The 24,696-nt window shown below is 44.4% G+C and overlaps 1 protein-coding gene across 4 annotated transcripts in view; it reads right to left on the bottom strand.

Moving 5' to 3' along the window:
• Window positions 1-3,911: 3,911 nt before the first annotated feature.
• TMEM35A (transmembrane protein 35A) overlaps window positions 3,912-24,696 on the bottom strand; it is a 269,462-nt gene continuing 248,677 nt past the window's right edge. For 2 of the 4 annotated variants that reach the window (XM_073600622.1, XM_073600623.1), the window contains 2 exons: window positions 12,091-12,419; window positions 3,912-7,180 (listed from right to left, as the gene is read on the bottom strand). In XM_073600622.1, the coding sequence (XP_073456723.1) occupies window positions 6,815-7,180; window positions 12,091-12,210 (486 nt within the window). In that variant the 5' untranslated portion in view covers window positions 12,211-12,419 and the 3' untranslated portion in view covers window positions 3,912-6,814. Of the gene's footprint in view, window positions 7,181-12,090; window positions 12,434-24,696 lie in introns of those variants that run through there. The other 2 variants (XM_073600625.1, XM_073600626.1) reach the window with 2 other exon arrangements.

Below are 24,696 nucleotides of genomic sequence, written 5' to 3'. Positions count from 1 at the left end.
CTGAAGTAAAATTGCTTTGGATTCAACAACTGTGTCTTATTGAAGAGATAAGCCGCCTGCAGATGGTGCCAAGTCAACAGGTGACTATACTCTCCAGACAGACTGGGTCTAAGGAGGTATGTCAACGCTTAAACTTGGCCAAGTGTGCTTTTGATTGAACTTCAGGCCTGTAGGTGGAATGTGATTGCAGGGCAGTAATGATGCTCGCTCCCTTTTGGAACATGGGAGATGTGATAACCAGGGGATTGTCATGTGGCTTGCTGGACAGCAGTGCAGAATTAGCACTAAATTAGAAGACATCAGCTGACAGCCAGGCACATAATTTACTATACATTTATATAGCTCTGATTTATTCTACTTTGCTGTTGAATTAATAATATAGTTCTTATTACACATTTATGCACTGTATAGAGAACACTGAATCATTCATATTGGTCTCCGGCACAGAAGACCTAATTATCTTTATTCTTATTGTGGGATTAAATATGGCTGGGTAGCAGATGTTATGTATAGGAGGTGATCAAAGACAGCAGCAGTGCTACTGAGGGCTACTTCCAGTGAGTGATTTAATTGATCTTGTGTAGGGGGTGGGGCAGTCTGGCATAGTCAGACGTAAATGTGACCAACAGAGCACACTGTAGAGTGACCGCCCCCCCCCCCCGGCTCGGTTTTTGTGGCATTACGCTCTCTCCGCAATCGATCCTGTCCAAGCACCACAGTGGCCAACTGTCAGAAACCATGAAATCAGGCCGAGACAGAAACACAGTTAAATCACACTTGTTTAATAATAAAAGTAAAAAGAACAACATGTAGTCAAAGCATAGCCAAAGTTCAGTAACCGGAACGAATAGTCAGCCAAGCCAGAAGTCAGGGATCAATGTAGTGGAACAGCAAGCAGAATATGGAACCAGAAGGGATGTCAGCAAAGCAAGTCTTGAACAGGATCGCAGGAGATAGTCGCTGTGATGTTGACCGAGGCGAAGGCAGAGCTTAAGCAGGCAGGACTGACGAGCAGGATATCAACAGCTGAGTAACTGTGGAGAGGTGGGAGCTGGCAATTAGCGGCCAGCTCAGAGAAGGAAGGGCTGAGCCCAGCCCTGACACCAACGTGGGCTTCTGGCTTGGCTAAAGCAAAGGATCTGGTACTTGGCATGCGTTCTAAGTTCCGGGGCCCTTTTGCTCCACTCAAGCCAGACACATTTACATGTGTACAGTGTACAGAGGAAATGCACCCTACTGGCCACAACCACTGCTTGGGGCAAACATCATCAACAATGTGTCATTAGTGGTGCCTGATGTTCACATGACAGCCCTGAATGAGTCATTATGTGGTACGGGTAGGGTTGCCACCTGTCCGGGATTCACCCGGACAGTTCGGGTTTTGAATCATGCGTCCGGGTTTCAGACCACCTGAAACCCGGACACATTATTCAGACAGGACTATGGCTTCCCAGCAGGGTTGTTGGCTGTAGTTGTCTGTTACACTCTCTTTCACACTGCCCAAAGCCAGCACTAACATCCCCCCCCCCTAGACGGGAGAAGAGGGAAGGCTTGATCTGCTCCTCTCCCCCCCCCCCACCCCTTTGTATGTGCCCACACTGCAATCCCCGGCGCTGTGCCTCAGGAAAGGGAAGTGGGGGTGCGAAATTTGAAGCCTAGCAGCCGCAGATACATCTGGACGAGAGGTGCTGACAACCGAGGGGTGAGTGAGCTCACCATCCATCCCTGTCTGTGACTGAAGTCTCCCCCCCCCTCCCCTCTTCTCTCTCCTGCCTCTAAGTGCGTAGACTAAGGTAAATCAGGGTTCTCAGAGCACCCCTTACATCAGAGTTCCCCTTTACATTAAAGTCCACAGAGCTCCCCCTTAAAGTGTAAGTGGGAACTCTGATGTAAAGGGGGCTCTAGAAACACTAAATAAAGGGGAATACAGGAAACTCTGATGTAAGTGGGGCTCTGGTTACCAGAAACATCTTTACACCGGAGTTCCCCTTTACATCAGAGGGCGCAGTGTTCCCCCTTACATTAGAGTCCTCTCCGCACAGAGTTCTCAGCGTTCCTCCTTAAATCAGGGGTCCCAGAGCATCCCTTATGTCTCCCTTACATCAGAGTCTGCAGAGTCCCCCCTTTCAGTGTAAGGGAACTCTGCGAGTTCAGATGTAAAAGAGGAAACTCTGAGGATTCAGATGAAAAGGGGAAATCTGTGGACTCTCTGTGGAACCAAGGATGCTAGGCATCAGGGGCTGCCTTTGTTCAAACAACCATTGGCTGCCAGGCGTTTGAGCCTGCTGGCGTCCTAGCAACTAAGAATGCTAATTACATACTACTGAAGTTTGCATGTTGGTCCTGAATGAGTCATTCATGTGGCTCAGGGCATGCAATGTCAGCCTCCTGCGTCCTAGAAACCAAGGATGCTAGACAGCAGGAGCAGTATGTGTCCAGGTGTCCAAGGATGCTAGACAGCAGAGGCCACCTGCATCCTAGCAACCAAAGGACACAAGTCATTAGTGCCTGCCTGCGTCCTAGCAACCACAGGCTTTTGGGCCTGCCTTTGCCCTAGCAACCATGGGCGCTAGACAGCATCCAATGGGGAACATGTACGCTGTAAGCTGTAGGCATGTAAATTTTAGGACAAATGTTTGTCTATGTACAGCATGAAATACAGCTCCATATGCAACTGCAACCTAATTTTTTTTTAACACTGGTGAACATAGAATATCATGCTGCCCAGCGCAGCTGTCTATTTGTATATTGCTTTTTTATGATATACAGTATCTCACAAAAGTGAGTACACCCCTTACACTTTTTGTAAATATTTTATTCTATCTTTTCATGTGACAACACTGAAGAAATGACACTTTGCTACAATGTAAAGTAGTGAGTGTACAGCTTGTATAACAGTGTAAATTTGCTGTCCCCTCAAAATAACTCAACACACAGCCATTAATGTCTAAACCGCTGGCAACAAAAGTGAGTACACCCCTAAGTGAAAGTGTCCGAATTGGGCCCAATTAGCCATCTTCCCTCCCCGGTGTCATGTGACTCGTTAGTGTTACAAGATCTCAGGTGTAAATAGGGAGCAGGTGTGTTAAATTTGGTGTTATCGCTCTCACTCTCTCACACTGGTCACTGGAAGTTCAATATGTTACCTCATGGCAAAGAACTCTCTGAGGATCTGAAAAAAATAATTGTTGCTCTACATAAAGATGGCCTAGGCTATAAGAAGATTGCCAAGACCCAGCACGGTGGCTAAGACCATACAACGGTTTAACAGGTCAGGTTCCACTCAGAACAGGCCTCGCCATGGTCGACCAAAAAAGTTGAGGACACGTGCTCAGCATCATATCCAGAGGTTGCCTTTGGGAAATAGACGTATGAGTGCTGCCAGCATTGCTACAGAGGTTGAAGGGGTGGGGGAGTCAGCCTGTCAGTGCTCAGACCATACGCCGCACACTGCATCAAATTGGTCTGTATGGCTGTCGCCCCAGAAGGAAGTCTCTTCTAAAGATGATGCACAAGAAAGCCTGCAAACAGTTTGCTGAAGACAAGTAGACTAAGGACATGGATTACCGGAACCCTGTCCTGTGGTCTGATGAGACCAAGATAAACTTATTTGGTTCAAAATATTGACACTTTGGGCCCAATTTGGACATTTTCACTCAGGGGTGTACTCACTTTTGTTGCCAGCGGTTTAGACATTAATGGCTGTGTGTTGAGTTATTTTGAGGGGACAGCAAATTTACACTGTTATACAAGCTGTACACTCACTACTTTACATTGTAGCAAAGTGTCATTTCTTCAGTGTTGTCACATGAAAAGATAGAAGAAAATACTTACAAAAATGTGAGGGGTGTACTCACTTTTGTGAGATACTGTGTGTTCTTTACATGAAGCATTCAGAAACGACAAACATCTTGTAGGTTTTTCACAGTTTTATTAAGGTTCTGTGCTGTCACATGCCATACTTCATTTGTAGTTAATGATTATATAAAATTAGTTATGATAAGTTACTTTATTATACATTTGTTCCCACTGGTCAGATGAAGGCGTTGCATTACCTTAGTGGGAAGATGCCAAACAAAAACTTCTTATTCAGAGGTCTCATCAGTTTTTACTATCTATGTTTTTAATGGAAAATTAATAGTCAACGGCTCCTGCAAAATTCATGGTGTAACCCTGCTCAGAGTCAAGCAGCCTTTATAAAGAAAATGCCCAGTGGGCCTGTTGAATGCACATGCTCGCTGTGGCCCCATTCATTCTTATTGGAGGGCCGTATTTTATTGGATCACTGAAGGCCGCCATGGGTACAGCTATCCATAGGGACAGGTGACGCATGGTGTGCAAGGGCCCCATTCATGCATGCGGCCCCATTCATCCTTATTGAAGGGCCACATATTGCTGGACCACTGGGGACCGCAATGAAAACAGCTACTCATAGGAATTGATGGAGCATGGTGCGTATGGGCCCTATTCATGCATGCGACCCCATTCACTCTTACTGGAGGGCTGTACTTTGCTGGACCACTGGAGGCCGCCATGAGTATGGTTACATATGGGAATAGATGGCGCATGGCATGTATGGGCCCTATTCATGCATGCTGCCCCATTCATTTTTATTGGAGTGCCTTACTTTGTCAGATCACAGGAGGCCACCATAAAGTACAGCTATCCATAGGAATGAATGGCTCACGACAGGCATCTGGCCCCATTCATTCTTATTGGAGGGCCGTAATTTGCCGGACCACTGGAAGCCATTACTATATTATAATAGTATAATATAATCTGATGGAAGAACTGTATCTTTTAGAACCTGACTGCACTAAATGGTCATTTTGATATGTATATATTTGTTTTATTATAAAAAGGAAAGGTCTGTCCTGGCAAAATACAATGCATATTGACCAAATTGGTATTTTCTTTGATTTGTGCACATGCAAGAGCCCTTTCGTACTGAGCCGCGCCAGGAGTTAGCGGAAAAGCGCCGTTAGTTTTAGCGGTGCTTTACCGTCGTTTTAGCGCCGCTTATCGGCTGCTAGCGGGGAGCTTTTAACTCCCGCTAGCGGCCGAAGAAAGGGTTAAATGCACCCGAAAAGCACCGCTGCCAAATCGATTTTCAGGCGCTCCGGCAGCGCTGCCCATTCATTTCAATGGGCAGAGGCGGTGGAGGAGCCGTGTATACACCGCTCCTCCACCACCCCCTAAGATGCTGCTTGTGGGATTTTTTCTAACGTCCTGCAAGCGCACCGCTCCAGTGTGAAAGCACTCGGTCTCCCACACTGGGGCTGCAGGGGAGGAGTTTCTTAGGCGCTTTAGATGCGCTTTTTTTTAGCCCAAAAGCACCTGAAAAACGCCCCAGTGTAAAAGGGGTCTTATAACCAATGAATCATTTAAAAAAAACAAAACAAATCTATGATTGTTCGATTGTGTAATGTCGTGAGCATGGCCAGTATTACACCCCCAAGTATATATAGCACCATCAACGATCATAATGCATATTGACAAAATAAACAGAATAGGGTAAGCTTATCAGAGTTGCTGAGCGTTTTCTTTTGGACCTGATCAGCCACATATTTGAAGACAATGGACCAACATACCTACCTAGATGGCCAAACATATGTGGATAGCCCTCCTTGAGTTCAAGTGTTTCCAATGACGAGTACAGTTAATACTACAGCATACAAGCTGTATACTAGCTAGCTCTGTATGGAAACAGTATAATGAGTTTGTTGTGGAAGAACTTGAGTGAAATGCACAAAGCCCTGATCTCAACCCTACTGGAAATCTTTAGGGTGAATTGGATAGCCATTTGTGAGCCAGGTCTTCTAATCCAACATCAGTACCTGAGTACTTTTGGGGTGAATTGGAATGCCAGTTGTGGGGCAGGGCTTTTCATCCAACATCAATACCTGACCTCAACCCTACTAAACACTGTTGGGATGAATTGGAATGCCAATTGTCAGCAAGGTCTTCTCATCCAACATTAGTACCTGACCTCAACACTACTGAGAACCTTTGGGATGAATTAAAATGCCAATTGTGAGCCAGGCCTTCAAATCTAACATCAGTACCTGACCTCAACTCTACTGAGAACCTTTTGGGATGAATTGAAGTGCCAATTTTGACCCAGGTCTTCTCATCCAACTTCAAATCCCGATGTCAACCCTACTAAACATCCAACGTCAGTAGCTGACCTTTTCAAGTGTGTCTGCAGAAATTTGTGCCCATGCAGCGAAATGTTCTTGGAGACATACTCCAAAATCTTGTAGAAGGCCTTTCTAGAAGAGTGGAGGTTGTTATAGCCACACATGGAGACCAACTGCATAATAACGGCCATGGTTTTGGAATGGGATGTCCAATAAGCTCATAGAGCTGTGATGGTTGGGTATCAAAAAACCTGTGGCCATATAATGTATGTCATGGAAAGGACCAGCCACATTGATATAACTATGTGTCTGTAGATGGCTTTTGGAGGACTTTATTTGTCGTTCGTAAACTCTATATATATTAAGTAGGACTTTAAACTTATAGCTTATAAATATTGAAATAAACAAATTGTACAAAATAAAAATGTGCATTATAAGGGTTAATCGCAGATATGTTGGATGTCCCAATCGTTTTGTTTTTTTCCCAGAGACTTTGCTGAGGTATTTTACATATCAACAATATAGATATTGCTCTCTGTCCACAAGTACACATGCAATGATGCTAAAAAAATGTACTTAAAAAAAAAATAGGTATTATACCTGTATTTCTACAGGACTGTGAATGCTTAGAGCAGTTAATGTTAATCAATGCTAAGGAAACCTTGGCAAACGTTTTAGGCCACCTTCAGCTTGCTGTCTTGAGAGCTGGCACCATTGCCTCTATGTAATGCTTTTCTTTCATGAGGTTCCTCTTCTGGCTGACGTGTTACGAGCAAACGGCAGGTGAGAAGAATGCCGAAGACCAGTGCATGTGCATAACGTTTTAGTGGATCTCCAACAAGCTGGTGGAAAAACAGGACAATTAGTACCAAAAGCAGAAGGATGAAGTTGGCCACGTCTCTGGGTCGCCCGGGAACCAAAGTGAGGACAATTCCACAAGCGAGCTCTAAGGATCCGATGGTCTTTCGCATAATCACGGAAGAGATGCCAAGCTTCTTGAGTCCTGGTAGAGCCTTCAAATAACTTTTATATGCCCTCCTCTAGAGAAAACAGAGAGGGAAACTGAGTTATAATTAAGGTCCATGGAAACCCAACCACTAAAATCTCAAAACTTTAACATGCCCATGTATTTTCAAAAGTTATGTTCAGTCTTATGGTCCAGCTTATGGTCCAGTTATGGTCCAGTTATGGTCAAGCTTGGGCCAATGTAACTATGCATATACCATACCTGTGGAATCCCTCTAGAATAGGGATTTCCAAACTTTCTAAACAAAGGGCCAGCTTATAGTTTTTCAGATCTTAGGGGAGGGGGGCAGTTTTTAGCAAGTGGGAGTAGAAAATGTCCTGGCCACAGTAGGAGTAAACAATGCCTATCTTTGGTATCGGGAGAGGAATAATGCCCCATCGCTGGTGTCAGTGGAAGAAAATGTGCCTAATCATTGGTGTCAGTGGGAGAAAAATGGCCCCATTGTCGTCGTCAGAGGAAGGAATTGTGCCCCATCCTTGGTGTCATGGGGCGTTATAGTGCTCCGAGGGTGTCAGTGGGAGGAATTGTGCCCAATCATTAGTGTCATTGGGAGGGATAGTGCCCCATTGTTGGTGTCGGCAGGAATTATGTCTCATTGTTGGATTCAGTGGATGGAATAGTGTCCCAAGGGCCAGATAAAGGCAAACATAGGGCCGCACCAGGCCACAGTTTCGAGACCACTGCTCCAGAAGCTGGAAATCACTGTAGTATACACCGCTACTACAATTACCTCCTCTAGCTTCTGGGTCCTGTGCCTAGCAGCTTCTCTGCTGCATTCTGAAAGCAGAAGGTTGGCCACTGGACACAGACGCCATTCAGAGTTCGCTTTGCATTTTCTCAAGTGACATCATGCTCTCCACCTCGTCTGATCAGAAAATGTTTTTTTCATTCATTTAGAAAATGCAAAGTATTCTCTGAATGGTGCCCACACCCAACGGCTGACCTCCTCCATTCAGAATGCAGCAGGGCAGCAGCTCGGAGCATAACCCGGAAGCTAGTGGAGATCACTGGAGCAGCGGTTTAGTAGCGATATCTACTACCGTGATTTCCAGCGTCTAGAGGGATTCCACTGGTATATGCCCCACAGATGATATTGAGCATCTGTGGGGCATCATCAAACGGAAGGTGGAGGAGGGCAAGGTCTCTAACATCCACCAGCTCCGTGATGTCATCATGGAGGAGTGGAAGAGGACTCCAGTGACAACCTGTGAAGCTCTGGTGACCTCCATGCCCAGGAGGATTAAGGCAGTGCTGGAAAATAATGGTGACCACACAAAATATTGACAATTTGGGCCCAATGTGGACATTTTCACTTAGGGGTGTACTTACTTTTGTTGCCAGCGGTTTAGACATTAATGGCTGTGTGTTGAGTTATTTTGAGGGGACAGCAAATTTACACTGTTATACAAGCTGTACACTCACTACTTTACATTGTAGCAAAGCGTCATTTCTTCAGTGTTGTCACATGAAAAGATAGAATAAAATATTTACAAAAATGTGAGGGGTGTACTCACTTATGCAAGATACTGTATATGTGCCCCTCATGGAGGCTACAAGCAGCCATGCTGACACAGATTGCACTATTGTCACCACTAGGAAGTCATTCCAGTGCAATAATTAAGTGCAAGAAGTAGGGCACAAAGGGGCCTCATATTCAGATGTAGAAGTGAATTTGTAGAAGTGAATTTGGTCCAATAGAATTAGAATCAAGTTCACCAGAATCTGCCATGATGGGTGCTTTTGCTGGAGGTGATGAGGTTCAGTGCTTTGCAGGCTGCGTGGCAAAAAATTACTAAATGCACACTTTTTTCTTTTTTTCAATATGGGTGCCTCTATGTGCATCGGTGTGTGTAACCGTGCATGTGCGCACAACATATTTTCCTAAACGTGAAAACTTCCACGTTCTGGAAATACATCATATGTGCAGTTGACTGCCAATGCTTAGACGTGGCATTTACAAGCGTACGGCCGCATACAGCCATTCACTGGTATACTGTAGTAGACTGTACGTCTGAGATAGCAAGGATTACTTGCCACAAATCTGTGGCAGTGTTGAATTGTAAGTCTTGTTAACTTGCTGCACATTTTCACCGGCAAGGTGTACACTTGCAGAGCGCTTGAAGCACAAGTTCTAGTTGACACTTTTATAATTTGAAGCAAATTTGAGTGGCAAGTCCCTAGCAAGAGCAAAGTTGCAGTGGTAAGTCTACAGCAAGAGCTCTGTAAGTCTACACTCTACAGCAGGGGTCTCCAAACTTTCTAAACAAAGGGCCAGACTATTGTCCTTCAGACATTAGGGGGGCCAGACTGTGGTCCCCCCGAGAGTAGCAAATGCCCAGAGTCAGTGGGAGTAAACAATGCTTCTGACTTTGTGCCCAATGAGATTAAAAAAGAAAAAATATATCTGGTCAGTAGGAGTGGGAATAGTGCCCTGTCACTGGTATTGGAGGAATAGTGCCCCATTGTTGGTGTAATTGGGAGGTATAATTCCCCATTGTTGGTGTCACTGGGAGGGATAGTTCCAAATCTTTGGTGTCATTGGGAGGGATAGTGCCCCATTGCTGGTATCGGTGGGAGGGATAGTGCCCCATTGCCGGTATCGGTGGAGGGATAGTGCCCCATTGCCAGTATCGGTGGGAGGGATAGTGCCCCATTGCCAGTATCGGTGGGAGGGATAGTGCCCCATTGCTGGTATCGGTGGGAGGGATAGTGCCCCATTGCTGGTATCGGTGGGAGGGCTAGTGCCCCATTGCTGGTAAAGGTGGGAGGGATAGTGTCCCATTGCTTGTAAAGGTGGGAGGGATAGTGCCCCATTGCTGGTAAACGGGGGAGGAATAGTGCCCCATTGCTGGTATCAGTGGGAGGGATAGTGCCCCATTGCTGGTATCGGTGGGAGGGATAGCGCCCAATTGCTGGTATCAGTGGGAAGGATAGTGCCTCATTGCTAGTATTAGTGGGAAGGATAGTGCCCCATTGCTGGTATCAGTGGGAGGGATAGCGCCCCATTGCTGGTATCAGTGGGAAGGATAGTGCCCCATTGCTGGTATCAGTGGGAAGGATAGTGCCCCATTGCTGGTATCAGTGGGAAGGATAGTGCCCCATTGCTAGTATCAGTGGGAAGGATAGTGCCCCATTGCTGGTATCAGTGGGAAGGATAGTGCCCCATTGCTGGTATCAGTGGGAAGGATAGTGCCCCATTGCTGGTATCAGTGGGAGGGATAGTGCCCCATTGCTGGTATCAGTGGGAAGGATAGTGCCCCATTGCTGGTATCATTGGGAGGAATGGTGCCCTGAGGGCCAAATAAAGGCAAGCAAAGGGCGGCAGCTTGGAGACCCCTGCTCTACAGCATTACATTTTCAGCCACAGTGACCATGACTAGGGACAACTCTCGCACAACGTAACTGAACCAAGAACTGGCAGCAGACTTGCAGAATGTTTGCAAAGAAAGTTGATCCGGAGTCGCGCAATGTGCGGACTTGCTGCAATTGTACAAACAAAGATGCAAAGCCTGGAAAGTCTAGCAATAGCTTAGCAAGTCATTTTTCAAACTTGCAGCCCATCTGCATGCTATCTGGGGGTGGCACCTGCAGCCTCCAGAGCCCATGAAAATACCCAGAATAAATTTGACGCTGCACTTATTTTCAGGCCCTCATCATCCCTGCGCACGAGGCCTTAAGATTTTATACAGAACCCTGAAAAAAAAAAAAGGAGGTGACACAGCAGAACAGCTTGTAGCTATCACTATGTATAAATGTATGCTATAAGGAAATATTAATAATAACAATAATAATATAAATAATAATTAATAAATACATACACATATATACTGTGTGTATGGAGAGAGAGAGATAGAGAGAGAGAGAGAGAGAGAGAGAGAGAGAGAGAGCTATATATATACACACGGTATAATATAAAAAATAAATATATATATATATATATATATATATATATATATATATATATATATATATATATATATATATATATATATATATATATATATATATTTAGGGGGAGGGAGAGAGAGAGAGAGAGAGATTTTTCACAGTTAACTGATCCCTATAGACCTATGTGCTTATCTATTAAAGGTCCTCCTCTTATTGAAACCAAAAAGGCCACAATAGCCATGGGACCGGAAGGAAAAGGGGACGGGGGACGGGGGGGACGACGGGGGGGGGGACGGGGGATGGGGGGTTGTGCATTACAATCTGTTATGTACAGTATCTACAGGCAATGGCTAGGAATCTATTTTCATGATACAGCAACTCTTTGCTCTGGTAATGCATGAATGGACTGCTAAGTCAGACATTTTTTTTTTTTTGTAAAGTACATATTAATAATCTGAATAAAATCACAGTCATTAATGCTACACATCTTAGATTGACCCGTTATTTAAACTTTTACCTTTTAAAACCTGTTCCTGCAAATTATATATATATATATATATATATATTTAATAATATAATATTTTTTATTTATAATATAATTTTATATAATATCGGATAGGCGGTATAGAATATTGAGATGAATGGAAGAGGAAAGAAACATTGTAAAAAAAAAAAAAAATCTATTGGAAAAATAAATAAATGAAGAAATATACAATGCAGACTACAAAATGCGAACACTTTAGGTCCCGGAGATGCATCCCGTGCTATATATGCTATGAAAACATGAATCATAATAGGAATTGTAGGTAGAGCACAACAGCATAGAGATGTTAAATGTTAGGAGTATTAAAAAATACCCTGCGTCAAATGACAAATTACTTCATTACTAAATTTATTTATTTTTTGTTGTTTTTTTTTTTTTCCAAATTCCCATTTTTTTTTTTTTTATCTACCCTTTAAAAAAAAAAAATCATTGTGTTCCCTCTCCATCCTTGCACTTTCCCTAGCCTTTTCCCATTGTCTGCTCTTCCTTACCATCTCATTGTAGGCATCCTTACTGAGCCTGGGGGTCAGTTTAGTCGTTCCCATGAAAACGAAGAATAGGCCGAGAGCCACTGAGAGGGAGACAATGGTGATAGTACGCGGGGAAGCCATGGGGTCGGGTCTCACCTATTTTGCCTGTTCACAGTCAATGGCCCCCGCTGTTAACAGGCTCTGATTTTATAATGACGAGCGCCTGCGTGCTCCAGATTAAATTTTCCAGGAAGCCGCGTGGTCCTAAAAGGCTTCTCAGCGGCGGCTGCCTGGTAACAAGTGCTGCCTCATGAAGCATCTTTTCCGATTGGCCATCGCACTGCAGAAACCTACGGTAAAAAAGAGGAAGCGAAGGGAGGCTAGAAATAAATAGCATGAGAACGTAAAAAAAAGAAAAAAAAAAGAAACAAACAAAAAAAAAATTTGCTTATATTAGGTTATCAAATAACTATAATATTCATACAAAAATAAGTTAAAATGTATAAAATATACTACATGATTATTGTCTACTTGATACTTTATGTTAACAAAATGGCATACTAGGAATATGTTACCAAGGAAACTGTTATCTTGTTATCTTATTTAGAAGGTTGTCTCTGTTGTGTCTAGCTGCAATGCATAGATTGGATTTGAAGGTTAAATTTGGGAAGGAATACATTTTCATTGTATGTATGTAAATTTCCCCATAAAAAAATGTAAAAAGCAACATAACAAAATATATATATATATATATATATATATATATATATATATATATATATATACATACATATACATATACAGTGCCTTGAAAAGTATTCATACCCCTTGAAATTTTCCACATTTTGTCATGTTACAACCAAAAACTTAAATGTACTTTATTGGGATTTTATATAATAGACCAACACAAAGTGGCACATAATTCTGAAGTGGAAGGAAAATGATAAATGATTTTAAAATTGTTTTACAAATAAATATGTGAAAAGTGAGGGGGGTACATTTTGTATGGCTCCCCCCTGAGTCAATACTTTGTAGAACCCCCTTTAGCTGCAATTACAGCTGCAAGTCTTTTTTGGGGATGTCTCTACCAGCTTTGCACATCTAGAGAGGGAAATTTTTGCCCATTCTTCTTTGCAAAATATCTCAAGCTCTGTCAGATTGGATGGAGAGCGTCTGTGAACAGCAATTTTCAAGTCTTGCCACAGATTCTCAATTGGATTTAGGTCTGGACTGTGACTGGGCCATTCTAACACAAGAATATGCTTTGATCTGTAAACCATTCCATTGTAGCTCTGGCTGTATGTTTGGGGTCGTTGTCCTGCTGGATGGTGAACCTCCGCCCCAGTCTTAAGTCTTTTGCAGACTCTAATGCCTTGTACACGTGACCAGTTTTGCCATCGGAATATGCTCTGAAGGTTTTTCCGACGGAGTTACAACGGAATTCTGCTCAAGCTGTCTTGCCTACACACGGTCACACCAAATTCCGACCGTCCAGAACGCAGCGACGTACAACACGTACGACGGGACTAGAAAACGGAAGTTCAATAGCCAGTAGCCAATAGCTTCCATCTCGTACTTGCTTCAGAGCATGTGTCGTTTTTGGTGCGTCGGCGCAGCATACAGATGAGCGTTTTTTCCGATAGGAATTGGTTCCGTCGGAAAAATATAGAACATGTTCTCTAAGTCCGTCTGAATTTTCGACAGAAAAAGTCAGATGGGGCGTACACACGGTCGGAATATACGATGAAAAGCTCCCATCGGACTCTTTCTGTCGGAAATTCCGCTCGTGTGTACGCGGCATAACAGGTTTTCTTCTAAGATTGTCCTGTATTTGGCTCCAACCATCTTCCCATCAACTCTGACCAGCTTCCCTGTCCCTGCTGAAAAAAGCATCCCTACAACATGATGCTGCCACCACCATGTTTCACGGTGGGGATGGTGTGTTCAGGGTGATATACGGTGTTAGTTTTCCGCCACACCCAGCTTTTAGGCCAAAAAGTTCAATTTTGGTCTCATCTGACCAGAGCACCTTCTTCCACATGTTTGCTGTGTCCTCCACATGGCTTCTCACAAACTGCAAACAGGACTTCTTATGACTTTCTTTCACCAATGTCTTTCTTCTTGTCACTCTTCCATAAAGGGCAGATTTGTGGAGAACACGACTAATAGTTGTCCTGTGGACAGATTCTCCCACCTGAGCTGTGAATCTCTGCAGCTCCTCCAGAGTAATGCCCTGTACACACAGTCGGATTTTTCCCACGGAAAATGTGTGATAGGACCTTGTTGTCGGAAATTCCGACCGTGTGTGCGCTCCATCACACATTTTCCATCGGAATTTCCGACACACAAAGTTTGAGAGCAGGCTATAAAATTTTCCGACAACGAAACCCGTTGTCGGAAATTCCGATCGTGTGTACACAAATCTGACGCACAAAGTGCCACGCATGCTCAGAATAAATTAAGAGACAAAAGCTATTGGCTACTGCCCCGTTTATAGTCCCGACGTACGTTTTTTACGTCACCGCGTTCAGAACGATCGGATTTTCCGACAACTTTGTGTGACCGTGTGTATGCAAGACAAGTTTGAGCCAACATCCGTCGGAAAAAATCCATGGATTTTGTTGTCGGAATCAATGTCCAACCATGTGTACGGGGCATTACCATGGACCTCTTGTCTGTTTCTCTGATGAATGCTCTCCTTGCCCGGCCGGTCAGTTTAGGTGGACGGCCATGTCTTGGTAGGTTTGCAGTTGTACCAAACCCTTTCCATTTTTGGATGATGGATTGAACAGAGCTCCGTGAGATGTTCAAAGCTTGGGTTATTTTTTTATAACCTAACCCTGCTTTAAACATCTCCACAACTTTATCCCTGACCTGTCTGGTGCGTTCCTTGGCCTTCATGATGCTGTTTGTTCACTAGCGTTCTCTAAGAAACCTCTGAGGGCTTCACAGAAGAGCCGTATTTATACTGAGATTAAATGACACACAGGTGGAATCTATTTACTAATTAGGTGACTTCTGAAGGCAATTGGTTACACTAGATTTAGTTTAGGGGTATCAGAGTAAAAAGGGGCTGAATACAAATGCCCCCCCACACACACACACTTTTCACATATTTATTTGTAAAAAAAAAAAAAATGAAAACCATTTATCATTTTCCTTCCACTTCACAATTATGTGCCACTTTGTGTTGGTCTATCACATAAAATCCCAATAAAATACATTTATGTTTTTGGTTGTAACATGACAAAATGTGGGAACATTTCAAGGGGTATAAATACTTTTTCAAGGCACTTTATATACAGTATATATATATATATATATATATATATATATATATATATATATATATAAAAAATAAATATGCTAATATATTATATATATATTTTAATATACATATATAAAACATAAATATATAAATAATATATATTACATAAAAATGTAATATATATATATATATATATATATATATATATATATATTAAAATATATATATATAATATATTAGCATATTTATTTTTAGTGATATTTAAATTATCAAAACCACATTATAACCACTATGGAATAAATGAAAAGCCAAAAAGTCTGCAGCTCTGAGAGCTTTTTTTCAGGCATCCCTGGCCTTCCTCAAGCTTGAAAAAAAGGATGCTTTGAAAAATGCTAGATTTCTTATTACTGAATGCCTGAAACATATATACAAACTCACCAGCCACTTTATTAGGTACACCTTGCCAATACTGGGTTGGACCCACTTTTGCCTTCATTCTCCGTGGCATAGATTCAACAAGGTGTTGGAAATATTTCTGAGAGATTTTGGTCCATAGTGACATGATAGCATCACACAGTTGCTGCAGATTTGTTGGTTGCACATCCATGATGCCAATCTCCCCTTCCTCCACATCCCAAAGGTGCTCTATTGGATGAGATGTGGTGAGTGTGGAGGCCATTGGAGGACAGGGACCTCATTGTCCAGTGGTGAGATGATTGGAGCTTTGTGACATGGTGCATTATCCTGCTGGAAGGAGCCATCAGAAGATGGGGACATTGTAGTCATAAAGGGATGGACATGGTCAGCAACAATACTCAGGTAGGCCGTGGCGTTTAAACAATGCCCAATTGGCATAAAGGGGCCCAAAGTGTGGCAAGAAAAATATCACCCACACCATTACACCACCAGCCTGGACCATTGATACAAGGCAGGATGGATCCATGCTTTCATGGTGTTTACACCACAGCCGAAATCGAGACCAGGCAACTTTTTTCCAATCTTCTATTGTCCGAGGCATTTTCCTCCACACAACTGCCGCTCACTGGATATTTTATCTTTTTCGGACCATTCTCTGTAAACCCGAGAGATGGTTGTGCGTGAAAGTTCCCGTAGAACAGCAGTTTTTGAAATACTCAGACCTCTGGCACCAACAACCATGCCACATTCAAAGATATTTAAGTCTGTGCTTCCACTCTAGAGCTCTCTGGCCTATTATCCGCTGATGCGCCTAAAGACAAAAACGGTTGACCTCCTGTTTTAGGGCATGGAACCAAGGCTCAAGCTGCGAAGCTCTCCGAGAGGCTTAACTTTGGGAGACCCTCCCCTGTACTAGAATTAATTAATTTGAATGGTCTGCATACTTGCCAGGGACAGCAAGTTCAAGTGGGGTGGAGTGTAACATAGTGCCTTTTTACGTACTATGCTTAGATGCAAGCACAGGGCCCTTAACTCCTTTTCCCACAACTCCTTGGGTTTTTAGGCACACTCAGGGAGGACACATTTCTCTGCTTCCATCTCTCAGCAACTTGGAGGTCACACCCGAGGAGGCAGAGGCAGCTGGGCAAGTGATCTGCAGCCAGGTGAGAGGTCCTCCAATGACAGAATGGGCATGCAGACATTGGGCAGGAGCCTAACAGCACAGATGCTGTTGGCCAGAGAGGATTCACATTGATACAGTTGGTCAAAGAAGGGTCACTTTGATAAAGTTGGCCAGACAGGGATTACTCTGATGCAATTGGCCAGAGAGGCATCACTCTGCCACAGCAGGCCAAAGAGGCATCACTTTGAGGCAGTTGGCCAGAGAGCGATTGCTTTGACACAGGTGGCCACAAAGGGATCACTTCGACACAACTAGCCAGAGAGGGGGCACCTTAACACAGTTGGTCAGAGAGGGGTCACTTTGACACAGTTGGCCAGAGAAGGGTCACTTTGACACAGTTGACCAGAGAAGGGTCACTTTGACACAGTTGACCAGAGAAGGGTCACTTTGACACAGTAGGCCAAAGAGGGGTCACTTTGACACAGTTGGCCAGACAGGGAATACTATGATGCAATTGGCCAGGGAGCCATCACTCTGCCACAGTAGGCCAAAGAGATATCACTTTGAGGCAGTTGGCCAGAGAGTGATCGCTTTGACACAGGTGGCCACAAAGGGATCAGTTTGATACAGCTAGCCAGAGAGGGGTCACCTTAACACAATTGGCCAGAGAGGGGTCACTTTGACACAGTTGGCCAGAGAGGGGTCACTTTGACACAGTTGGCCAGAGAGGGAATACTCAGACGCAGACACAGCTGGCCAAAGAGGCATCTCTTTGACATAGTGGGCCAGAGAGGGGTCACTTTGATGCAGTTGACTACAGAGGGAATACTTAGATGCAGTTAGGCAGAGAGGCATCACTTTTACATAGTTGGCCAGAGAGGAATTACTCGGACGCAGTTGGCCAGAGAGGGGTCACTTTGACACAGTTGGCCAGAGAGGGATTACTCAAACGCAGTTGGCCAGAGAGGCATCACTTTGACACACTTGGCCAGAGTGGCTTCACTTTGATGCAGTTGGCCACAGAGTGATCACATTGACAGCACAAAGTCCTACATGCAAATGTATTGACAAGGAAAAGGCTGATAGGAGACGATTACAGAGTGAGCAGAAAGATGACCTTGTCAGTCTACTGCTGTCCTGCTGTTTCATTCAGCAGGCTGGGGCTGGGGCTGGAGAGCTGTAAATTGTGCCATTCAGCGGGCTGTGTTGTATACATTTTAGGACTAGAAGGACAGGAATACAAATCTTTTGAAAATGAAACAGCTCTCATATATCGGTTAGCCATAACTTTATGACCACTGACAGGTAAAGTGAATAACATTGATTATTTTGTTACAATGGCATCTGAAAACGGGTGGGATATAATAGGCAGCAAGTGAACATGTCCCTGAAGTTGATGCACTGAAAGCCAAAAACAATTGGCATTGCAGTTTGTTGTGTATGGGTCTGCGTATCTACAGACCAGTCAGGGTGTCCATGCTGATGAATGACATTTTCTTTTACATCATGTGGATGGCCAGTTGCATGTGCGTCGCTTACCTAGGGAAGAAATGGCACCAGGATGCAGTATAGGAAGAAGGCAAGCCGGCAGAGGCAGTGCGATGCTTTGGGCAATTTTCTGCTGGGAAACTTTTGCTCCTGCCATTTCCGTGTATGTTACTTTGACACGTACCACCTACCTAAACATTGTTGGTTAGCAAGTATACCCCTTCATGGAAATGGTATTCCCCGATGGCAGTGGCCTATTTCATGGAGGATAATGCACCCTGCCACACTGCAAAAACGGTTCAAGAATGTTTCAAGGTGTTGACTTGGTCTCCAAATCTCAAGCCAATCGAGCATCTGTGGGATGTCTTGGCAAAAGAAGTCTGATCCATGGAGGTCCCACATTGCAGGATTAGCTCCTAGCACTAGCTTCTGCGAAGAGGTAGGGCAGACGACAGACAATGGATGACCCATAGTAAGTCTATGGGTGACGTCACTGCCCAGGCATTCCATCCATGGTTGACACCCTCTCCTTTCCCCTGAAGCTGGCCGCTGCGGAGATCACATGACTGGACCAGAGCGTCCTGAGAATAGGCAAGTATAGGCATCTTCCTTATATAGGGTAGTCTGAATAGGAATTAGGAGGGGGTGGGAGCCATTGTAAGCTTAGTTAGATCTAGACTGGAATTCTTTTTTAAAGGATCTGCTACTGAACGCTTGGTGCCAGATACCACAGCATACCTTCAGAGGTCTAGTTGTGTTTATGCCTTCAGTGGTCTAGTGGCATCCCTGCCTTCAGAGGTCTAGTGGTGTCCAAGCCTTCAGAGGTGTAGTGGTGTCCATGCCTTCAGACTGTGGTGTTCATGCCTTCAGACATGTAGTGGTACCCATGCCTTCAGACATGTAGTGGTACCCATGCCTTCAGATGTGTAGTGGTGTCCATGCCTTTAGATGTGTAGTGGTGTTCATGCCTTTAGATGTGTAGTGGTGTTCATGTCTTCAGATGTGTAGTGGTGTCCATACCTTCAGAAGTCTAGTGGTATCCATACTTTCACATGTCTAGTGGTGTCCATGCCTTCACACGTCTAGTGGTGTCCATGCCTTCATATGTCTAGTGGTGTCCATGCCTTCACATGTCTAGTGGTGTCAATGTCTCCAGATGTGTAGTGGTGTCCCTGCCTTCAGATGTTCAGTTGTGTCCATGCCTTCAGAGGTCTAGTGGTGTCCCTGCCTTCAGAGGTCTAGTGCTGTCCATTCCTTCAGAAGTCTAGTGGTGTCAATGCCTTCAGATGTGTAGTGGTGTCCATGCCTTCAGACATGTAGCGGTGTTCATGTTTTCAGACATGCAGTGGTGTTCATGCCTTCAGGTGTGTAGTGGTGTCCATGCCTTCAGATGTGTAGTGGTGTCCATGCCTTCAGACGTTTAGTGGTGCCCATGCCTTCACATGTCTAGTGGTGTCCATGCCTTCACATGTCTAGTGGTGTCCATGCCTTCACATGTCTAGTGGTGTCCATGCCTTCACATGTCTAGTGGTGTCAATGCCTTCAGACGTCTAGTGGTGTCCATGCCTTCACATGTTTAGTGGTGTCCATGCCTTCACACGTCTAGTGGTGTCCATGCCTTCACACGTCTAGTGGTGTCCATGCCTTCACACGTCTAGTGGTGTCCATGCCTTCACACGTTTAGTGGTGTTCATGCCTTCACACGTCTAGTGGTGTCCATGCCTTAACACGTTGAGTGGTGTCCATGCCTTTACAAGTTTAGTGGTATCAATGCCTTCACATGTATAGTGAAGTCCATGTCTGCACACGTCTAGTGGTGTCCAGGTGTCCATGCCGTCACACGTCTAGTGGTGTCCATGCCTTCACATGCATAGTGATGTCCATGTCTGCACACGTCTAGTGGTCCATTTTAGGTACGTAGTCATAAAATTATGGCTGATTGGTGTATATGTATTTGTTCACCTGTGTATCAACTGTTTGCCTGGAGTTCACTTTTTAATAAAAAATAATATAATTACAATCACAATAAAGGGTTTCAAACAAAAAGTTAACGGTGCAAATAGAAATATAAAACGAATGTCCTTAATAAGATATAAAATCCAGTACATCTTTGTTAATCTTGATTTTTTTCTTTTAAAATGAGTACAGTAAGGAATTATAAAAATGTAGCAAATCATTGCATGAAATAAATATGATAGCTCATAGTTAGTAGAAGACATAATAAGGACGACACATTTAAAACATATAACATTTTAATACTAAACATCACTTGTATGTAAGTTATCTAAAGAAAGTGAGCCCTCTAGTGACTAAATAGCAGATTGCACCACAAATCCTCTAACACAGCGGTAATCAACTTTCTTCATGGAGGGGGTGGGGGCTCAAGTGCGCCCCAGACATCACTAAAGGGCCGCACATACAATTGAGTGAGTATTCAGTGTCAGAGACAGCAGACAACACCAACTGATACATGATACAAGAAATACTCAGAGTCTACGTATATAATGCAAGAGATGGTCAGAAATGATACAGGAGATTGTCAAAGTCAAGACTGCAGAAATGATACAGGAGATGGTCAGAAACTGCAGATGTGATACAAAAGATGGTCAGAGACTGCAGACATGATACTAGAGATGATCAGAGACTGCAGATCAGATACAGTATGATACAGGAGATGGTCAGAGATTGCAGACATGGTACAGGAGATGGTCAGAGACTGCAGACATGATACAGGAGATGGTCAGAGATTGCAGACATGATACAGGAGATGGTCAGAGACCGCAGACATGATACAAGAGATGTAGTAGACGAAGAGATCTGGATGCCGCACACCGGACTGAATAACAGATGCCTTTATTGTTTAAAAAGCTGGATCACAGAAAATACAGGACACTTCAACAGGAATGTACAGAGCTCAGCTGATGCGTTTCGCACTCATAATGGGTGCTTACTCATAGCTAAGAGATGGTTAGAGACTGCAGACATGACATAAGAGATGGTCAGAGACTGCAGACATGATACAATAGATGGTCAGAGACTGCAGACATGACATAAGAGATGATCAGAGACTGCAGACATGACATAAGAGATGATCAGAGACTGCAGACATGATACAAGAGATGGTCAGAGATTACAGAAATGATACTAGCGATGGTCAGAGACTGCAGATCAGATACAGTATGATACAGGAGATGGTCAGAGATTGCAGACATGATACAGGAGATGGTCAGAGACTGCAGACATGATACAGGAGATGGTCAGAGACTGCAGACATGATACAGGAGATGGTCAGAGACTGCAGACATGATACAGGAGATGGTCAGAGACTGCAGACATGATACAGGAGATGGTCAGAGACTGCAGACATGATACAAGAGATGATCAGAGACTGCAGACATGATACAGGAGATGGTCAGAGACTGCAGACATGATACAGGAGATGGTCAGAGACTGCAGACATGATACAGGAGATGATCAGAGACTGCAGACATGATACTGGAGATGGTCAGAGACTGCAGACATGATACAGGAGATGGTCAGAGACTGCAGACATGATACAGGAGATGGTCAGAGATTGCAGGCATGATACAGGAGATGGTCAGAGACTGCAGACATGATACAAGAGATGTAGTAGACGAAGAGATCTGGATGCCGCACACCGGACTGAATAACAGATGCCTTTATTGTTTAAAAAGCTGGATCACAGAAAATACAGGACACTTCAGCAGGAATGTACAGAGCTCAGCTGACGCGTTTCGCACACATAATGGGTGCTTACTCATAGCTAAGAGATGGTCAGAGACTGCAGACATGACATAAGAGATGGTCAGAGACTGCAGACATGATACAATAGATGGTCAGAGACTGCAGACATGACATAAGAGATGGTCAGAGACTGTAGACATAATACATGAGATGGACAGAGACTGCAGACATGATACAATAGATGGTCAGAGACTGCAGACATGACATAAGAGATGGTCAGAGACTGTAGACATAATACATGAGATGGTCAGAGACTGCATGGCATAGGGTTCCCCTTAAAATCCATACCAAACCCGGACCGGACTCCAAGATGGACGCTTAGCCCAGGAGCTCCGCTCGCCCACCGGAGATAATCCGCCAGCATCAGAGCCCACCAGCACCATCCACGGCTCCAAACACTGCCATCTGAGTGCCAAATCCCCGCGGATCAAGAAAAAGATGCCACGGCACCGAAAAACACCACAGCAGCCGCAGAAGATGACAAGCTATTATGCCTCGCGCGGGCCTCAGCAAAATGGCGGCGGCGCCAGAACTGACAGGCCGGACCAGGGATCCGGACGGAACAGCGGAGCGGAGGCATCAGCGGCTTCCTCCTGCCTGACCAACCCTCCCAGCGAACAATCCTCGGGCCCCTCTACCCCCACAACACGCAGCCCGGCAAAATCGCGGCAGCGGAGGGACTCACCAGTCAGATCACAGGCCGATCCGGCCATGGAGGTAAGCGGGCCTTCCAGCACTACAGGCCAGAGCGTTAAGGGCCGGGATCCTATCACAGATTTCCCCACAGCAGATAGGCCAGTATCAGATACATTAATGAAAGATATGCTGCTGTCCCTGCGCTCCTCACTGCAGACAGATCTGATGAGAGGAATCACTGAATGCCAGAGGGAAGTGCAGACGCTAGGCCGCAGAGTGAATCAGGTAGAACACAAGATGGAGGAGTACACCTCATCTTATAATGTTATGGTAGAAGCGCACTCAGCACAAGGGGAGGACATCTTATGGCTAAAAGATAAAATAGCAGACCTCGAGGACAGATCCAGGAGGAACAACCTCAAAATGAGGGGGGTTCCAGAATCTGTCCCCCCTTCTCAGCTTCTGCAATATGCCCAGGCCTTCTTTTCCACTTTAATACCTGAGGCAACTGCATCAGACCTTCTAGTGGACAGGATCCACAGGGTACCTAAACCATCGTTCCTCCCAGATGACACACCTAGAGATGTCTTAATGAGAATACACTACTACCACATAAAAGATCGTATTCTGCAAGTTTCCCGCAAACAGGAAAATATTCCACAACAGTATGCCGCCATCAGAGTGCTGCCTGACTTGTCTAGACACACTCTGCAACGCCGCAGAAATTTATTGACCATCACAAAAGCCCTGAGAAACCACAATATCTTGCACAAATGGAAGTACCCTGCTACCCTGTCGATCACTCACAATGGCCAAACCATCTCGGTGTCTACCTTAGAAGAGGGACTTAAGGCTTTAAGGAACTGGGGCATAATATCTGACCAACCAGCACAACATGCGCAACCTCAGGGACTGACCCCTATACAGAACGAGTGGCAAACCGTCTCATACAAGCGCTCATCCAAGAAAAGCAATGGTGGAAGCTCATAACACTCCACACAGATATAATTCAGTTTATCTCCAGGGAAGAGCTTAGGATTAACTCTTACCTACACCCCAGTCAACCAGTAGCAGTTACAACTGCACAGGGATCAATTCATGGATCCATTTCTTATCAAACCCCTGTTGACTTTCTGTTTTTTTTCTCCTTGTTTTTCTGCACCGTTTGTTTTTGATATACACAGTTTTATCCACGAAAGTAACGGACCAGTCAAGACACACGAAGAAAGGAAAAGACCTACCTTTCATCATCAACCCACAAGGATCTCCCCCTCAACCGGGCGCAGTGAGTACATCTACTACATCACCCCACAAAACCACAAGTACCTTTCACAATGACGATAACATGCCTTTCAATTAATACCCGGGGACTAAATCACCCAGCTAAACGATTCTCCTTGTGGAAGGAAGCTAGCACACACAAAGCGGACATTCTTTGTGTCCAGGAAACCCACTTCCAATTACATAATGCTCCTCAATGTAAGCACAAAAACTACCCAATCATATACATGGCCAATACACCAAATAGCAAAAAAGGAGGTGTCCTAATGGCTTTCAAGGACTCGCTATCCATACAACCTAAAGATGTCTTTACTGACGCTGGAGGCAGGTACATCATCTTCACAGGAGACATTAATTCCAAACCATACACAGTGATCACACTGTATGCTCCGAATACACGCCAAGTCAGATTCATCAAAAAAGTCCTACACAAAGCAAATTCCATGAAATATGGTAACCTATTAATATGCGGGGACTTCAACATAACCTCAGATCCGACACTGGACACATCATCGAGCCAGTCAAAAGGAACCCTATCCCTTCAGCCTATACTCCACCAAGAGGAACTATACGACATATGGAGATGCTTACACGCCTCGGAAAGGGACTATACCTTTTTTTCCAACAGGCACTCTTCTTACTCCAGAAT

Source organism: Aquarana catesbeiana, linkage group LG09 (assembly GCF_042186555.1).
Source record: "Aquarana catesbeiana isolate 2022-GZ linkage group LG09, ASM4218655v1, whole genome shotgun sequence".
NCBI lineage: Eukaryota > Metazoa > Chordata > Amphibia > Anura > Ranidae > Aquarana > Aquarana catesbeiana.
The sequence above is the reverse complement of the archived record's forward strand: the minus strand, read 5'-3'. Positions and strand labels throughout refer to the sequence as shown.